At 34.5% G+C, this 6037-nt stretch overlaps 1 protein-coding gene across 1 annotated transcript; it reads right to left on the bottom strand.

The window, feature by feature from the left end:
* Nucleotides 1–1108: 1108 nt before the first annotated feature.
* On the bottom strand, nucleotides 1109–5785 carry LOC128983298 (uncharacterized). The gene is made up of 7 exons (XM_054402545.1): nucleotides 5671–5785; nucleotides 4667–4743; nucleotides 4464–4581; nucleotides 4015–4216; nucleotides 2627–2812; nucleotides 1842–1976; nucleotides 1109–1348 (listed from the first exon to the last, which is right to left on the bottom strand). The coding sequence occupies exons 1-7, from the start codon at nucleotides 5723–5725 to the stop codon at nucleotides 1270–1272; spliced, it is 852 nt and encodes a 283-aa protein (XP_054258520.1). The 5' UTR covers nucleotides 5726–5785; the 3' UTR covers nucleotides 1109–1269.
* Nucleotides 5786–6037: the final 252 nt, after the last annotated feature.

The raw sequence follows: 6037 nt of genomic DNA, 5'->3' as shown, positions 1-6037 counted from the left end.
AGGTTTCGATGGCTACGGAGGTAAGATAAAGTTAGTAATAGTATTCAAAGGATGTGGTATGTAGCCACTTATAACCAATGTGGAGATTAGCCCCCAATTTCCCTTCAAGGCTGTTTTATTGTACAATCATTGGATTAAACATTTGTACCATATGGGATAGAAAAATGTGTGGCCACTTGACATTAGTTCATAGGGTGATTTTTTCACATAAAAACTGTTAGAATTTCCCTGTATGCAGGTTAAGCTTTTGGCTTCATCTCTTTAAAAAAATTAAATAAACTTATCATATGAATAGGCTGTTCTGAGTTAAAACTGTGTATATATACAAAGTTTAAACTTATGATTTAATCCCTCTGCGTAGGACGGACCCACTGCTAGTATTATTTAAGTTCATGTAAAACCGAAGAAATTATTATATTCTACTTAGTGAATTCCCTAAATGGTATCCAGCTGATTCTAAACAAAGATTTAGCAGCAAATAAAAGGATGTTAAAACTCTTCATTTGCTTTTCGCTAATCTGATCATTTTCTGTGACGTAGATTTAGGTTTTAGTTTTATTTTCTATGTAGTATTGAATGTTATTTAAATGCTTTTAGGGTATAAGAAGTTTAATAGGGCGATAGCGTGACAAACATTACAGGTTATATGTGCCTGAAGATTGAATCTGTAACTGTAGGATTAATTTTTAATCTTTAAAAATAAGTACTTTTAAAAACACACAGAAAAGTTAGTTGAATATTTACCTGAATACCTCTTAGTTGGTCAAAACCATATTTAGCTGAATAAAACTTGCAATTCTGAACCCACCTAAATCATAGACATAAGTGGCAATGACGTAGCATCAAAAATTGTGTGATACCATGTCATATGGTAAAACCATTCGTTTTTCTCAATTTTTTACATTTTCCTCAAAATTTGCATGGTTTAACCAGCAACCACACTATACTTCCTACACTCCCTCCTTAAACAAGGTCCATAGTTGAAAGCTACTCAATTTCCTTTCTCATAATTTATTTAATATGAAAACAGTTTATGGAATCATATTAGGATTTTGAATTAAAACAAATGCATTAAAAGTAAGAAATTATATGACAAATAAGTCTTTAATGTATACGTAGAAAAGCTGTATTTATAATAAATAAGTACATTGTTTGCAAAATATTTAATTGACTACGGTATACTATCAAATAAATTATTACCATAAAATGTCACATAAATTGGAACCTACTATCTTGAACATTATAAACAGAGAATGGATGCATGTTTGATTAATTACTCTGAGAATATTCTGAGCTTGAGCAGTCAAAGTCGTCAAGAATTGTTGGCAACGTTCTTCTTTCAGGAGTCCTGTAATATTATGTTGGGTTTATTATTAAAAACTGGAATTTCAACCAAATTTTGTATTTGATGTCATATAAAACTAAAATATAGCAGAGTATAATACATTTAGTTTGTCCTGTATTAGTCATAAGCTCCATTATTAATAAGCTAAGCTAATGAGATTATTCTCAAATCGTTTAAGATAAAAATGGTTAGTAATATTGTTTTGTTACCAAACAATCAGAGAGTAAAAAAACTACCCGCTTAATTTACTGTTTTGGTAATAAGGAAAACCCCAAACAGTTACAAAGTATTTAGGCCTGTTATAGATTAATTAATAAAATTTATTGTGGCCTATTTTCTTCATAACAGAATGATATGACTTGATTATTGGGATTTTAGCTTATAATGACTTCATAATGAAGTTCATAGCATTGTAAATTTTTAGACATATTATTATCCTAAAAATACACTCCTTTATTTTCATACCTTCATCACACTTAGGCATAGAGTCACTTACTCGAAATCTATATGGTCCGATAAATTCTGTCTGATATTATCGTACACGTGGTTGATGGCCATCTTGTAGAACTCCGCCATAGACAGCACCATCACGGGGTACTTGGCACTCAGGGTCTCGTACATCTCAACAGACCTGGCAAATGCACGTTATAGGTACAGATAACCATCTTAGTTACTGTAATTACTATATGTAATTACTATATGGATGTTTAGTTACTGTCCAAAGCATGTCTCATGCCAACGTCAACTATTTTCAATGTTATACTTTGTGTAAATTAAGTTTAAAATAAGCATGGCAACAATGTTTTATCGTTGGATTTGGTGAGTCGGTAGCGTGACGAATTATAGTGGCAGTTTGTGTCTCACTTTCGTTTGCTCATCCATGTACTTTACCGACGGATTCTAGCTTTGCTTGAAACGTCCCAGCACAGCCCCGAGGTCCATGTGGATGGGCAAAACTTAAGTTTAAATGAGGGTGACTTCTTTTTATGTATGATTTAAGCTATTTATGCTTTGGTAAAATACGTTTGAAAATTAACACTCTGAAATGCACATGCAATCACCTTAGAAAAAAAGAAGGCCTGTTTATGCTTGTTTAGAAACAGTAACAAAAATAATGTTTGAACAAAGGCATATTTTAAGAAAAAAATGATGTTATGTTTAAATTTATCAAACCTAATCAAAGTCGTTTGTATTATGTTGTGCATAATTTGGTTTGGATGCTATAACCATAGACAAAAGAATTGAATAGTTATTGCTTTACTTGTCTGTGCTATATCCAACCTGTATTTGATGAAGTTTGGTCTCTTCGGTGAGTCCATAGACAACGATTCTGGCAGGTCGACGAATATAGTGAGGTCAGGGGTTGGCAGGTCTGGCGGGTGAATGAAAACAGGGGAGCTTATAGAGGGAGTGGGGGCCTCCTTGAGAGATTGTAGAAGACTGTATGTCACCTGCTCCCACCAGTAGCTGCAATCACAAGCACACGTGTCATTATGCCCCCAGTACACTCTCGCCGAGACGTTCGCCAAGGCACCTCGCCGAGGCGCTCGCCGAGTAATTCGGGCGAGAGCTTATGCGAGGTAACCGTGCACACTCTCGCTTTGTCTCGCAGTCGAAATGGAGGCAAACTTCGATGTGGAAGTAGCAACATTAACCTTGTTTTGTGCATATGCTTATTTTAATTATGTTTACGCGTATCACAAGAAAAGTCAGCAAGCCATGGACCAGAAGGAGATGGTGGATGAAGGCATACCCCTAAAAGTAGCCATTAATGATTCTTTCTTTTTCTTCCATTCGGTTACTGGACGGTTAAGTTTTACGCCCAAACGGCACCAAGCATCTGTTAGTTTACGTTTGTCCTTGTGGTGTACGTGTCATGGGTCCCACAATAACGACTCACCATGTTAGGCTTCTAAAAAGTCAAGAGCTGGGACATTTGACCAATACATGTTTATTTTAACGCAAAATGCACGCAAAAACTAACCACGCATAGCTGAACTAACCACGAGACAAGGCGAGAGTGAACTGGGGCGCCTCGCGCTCGCCACTCGCTCAGTCTCGGGTCCTTTGACTCGTGTCAAAAAACCGACTCCAGATTGCAAGAGCGAAGACGAGCTCATCGAGTACACTCTCGCACTCGCCAACGCTCGCCTTACCTCGGCGAGAGTGTACTGGGGGCATTTAATCTTTTTGGGTCTCCTTGGGAGACATTGTGTCACCTGATACCACCATTAACTGCAATTACCAGCACAATCTTTTAAAGAAGTCAATAATTATTTCTCTGCATCCTTGAGATACTTTGGTAGGCCAATTACAATAAATAGTCAAAGCTATGTGGTTTACTGTCGATCCCACAATTACATAAAATAATAAATAAAAGTTTATATTGAACATGGTATATTGACACTAGTACAGAATCATTTTACACATTATTTCTGGCCTAGAGGATCATGATCATTGTCACTTAGGTAAAATCCATTGGTGATTTTTTTCAAGCCCGTCACCTTGAAGATTGAAGTCCTGTGGTCTACGACTATCCCAGCTCGCTTCCATTATTGAATACAATAAACAATGAGGCCTGGGACCCATGAAGTTTGGTACAATCTAACATTTTCCAGTGTTAGTTAATGAGAATTTAATACAGAGAGGTGATGGTAACACAGGCCTACCCATTGATGATGACGGCTCTGCCCTTATTGAGGAAGTGTTGAGCCTCCTGAGCCGCAGCGTACACAGACAGCAGGTAGAACACTCTCCGAATGACCGACCCATGCGATAGGTAATGGAACAACTCAAACAGACATGGCGCTAGGTTGGTCAAATACCTCGCATTCATTTTTCTTGCCAACTGTTTCGCAATCAACTCCCTGCCTAAAAATAGATTTTAAAAAGTAAATTTGTTAAACAGACGATTGTACATCACTTAAGTGTTAATGTAGCTAAATATATTTCATAGTAAAACAACATCAACACTTTTAGAGGCTATTAGAGAGAATGCTAACACAGTGTACTCAGTTTATACGCAAGAAAGGATGTTTTATGTTTTGGCATTACAACCTTTTATAAAAACTATTATAACGAGTTAGATATAAACAAATGTGTAATGTGTATAACTTACTTCCACGGTGATTCCCCTCAACTACTATGAAGGGCTTGGTTCTGTTAGAGACTTTATTTGCTTCTGGATATGTGCATTTTTTCTCATATGTCTCCAAAATTGTTTTTGCATAAGGATGCTAAAACAAAAAAGGTTAACCAGCTTTATTAATGAACATAAATTCAGTGATAAAATTACTTTTGATTGAAACCAAATTAACTTACCCTTTCATCATTGAAATAGTTCTTTATTTCTTCTAAGTCAGGAAAATGATGAAACTCCTTCGGGAGGGTGTCAAAAGCTGAAACAAAATATTGGATTTAGGATTTTATAAACCGAGTAGGTTTAGTTAGGTCAAACAGAAGAATCTGATAATTTTAATCCACATCATTATATAAAAATGTAAGATAAATTTTATAAATTATAATTAATCTGTAAGTTTATGTACACATTATGTGGTTCATATCGTAGAATATTTCTGTGATTCATTATATGAAATATTACTAAGTTATAGATAATTAAAATTAATCCTTCAGTAATTTCAGTGTTGGAAATCTAACAGAACCTTATAAACATTTATGTTATCCCTCATTATCAATCCTGCATTTGCAAATGAATAAATGATTCAGCAACTCAATTTTAGTATAGATGCAGTACTTTAATCGAGGAAGTTGTTTAAATAAAAGTAGCCAATGATAAACAATTTAATTAATAACCAAAGAAAATAAATTGCTGATAGTCGTTTTATCGAATGAATAATGAATTAAAGCAGTTTTTTTTTCTGTGCTTATAACTAATGTGTAATCGTTATACAAAGGTTTATTCATAATGCTCACTTAGTTGGTCTTTTCACACATATGTTTAAAACTCAATAGCCATTTTGCATAGTGTTTAAGAATTTTTTTTTACATGAAGAGCATTTTTCTCTGTTTAATAATAATTAATCATTCACTATTGATAATATAATTTGTGATAACTTGACCGACGTATTAAACCTGTATTTTCACGATTTTTGACACTAAATAAAACTGCTTCAATTGTTTCATTGAAAAACACTCATACACTCTGGTGTTTAGTTTAACATTTAATTCACTTGTAAAATGTAGAAATATTTTCCAATATTTGATCCAAATAGTTATTTAATGGTTAAATGTTTTAATTGGTACAATTGTTAAATGTTTTTAGTTCTAAGTTACAGTCCACTACATGTCACCTAATAAAGCATTACCTTTGACGATAGTGTTGATGTGTAAAAACGATACTACCACTAGGTTTACTTGCATTGTCTTTTGTTAAAATCATTGTTTGGGCTTAAGTATTCATTACGACAGATTCGATCGTTATCAGTACAAAGTGTTATCTCATCAATCAGTGTTACTAGATTGGGCGTAACACAGTATAACAATACGTTCAATACGTCTGCGGCTCAAACCTGCGTAAATTACTGATATTCATGATACTGACCTGTAAATATGCTGAATACATTTGATCTATCATACCATAGGGTGAAGTGCGTCATGAACAAGCACTGCGGCCCTTGAGTACTTGAATCAAAGCTGTAGATATGCTGAAACAATAAAATTTAAACCATTACA

Source organism: Macrosteles quadrilineatus, unplaced genomic scaffold (genome assembly GCF_028750875.1).
Source record: "Macrosteles quadrilineatus isolate MER2022 unplaced genomic scaffold, UCM_ALF_1.0 Scaffold_1__1_contigs__length_201487025, whole genome shotgun sequence".
Lineage (NCBI taxonomy): Eukaryota > Metazoa > Arthropoda > Insecta > Hemiptera > Cicadellidae > Macrosteles > Macrosteles quadrilineatus.
This window is presented reverse-complemented; position numbering and strand designations above follow the sequence as displayed.

Coding starts and splice junctions, on each gene's coding strand:
- LOC128983298 (XM_054402545.1), bottom strand. CDS start 5,725: ATGCAAGTAAACCTAGTGGTAGTATCGTTTTTACACATCAACACTATC. Junction 4,217..4,463: donor TGAGGGGAATCACCGTGGAA/GTAAGTTATACA, acceptor ATCTATTTTTAG/GCAGGGAGTTGATTGCGAAA. Junction 1,349..1,841: donor TCGGACCATATAGATTTCGA/GTAAGTGACTCT, acceptor ATAATATTACAG/GACTCCTGAAAGAAGAACGT.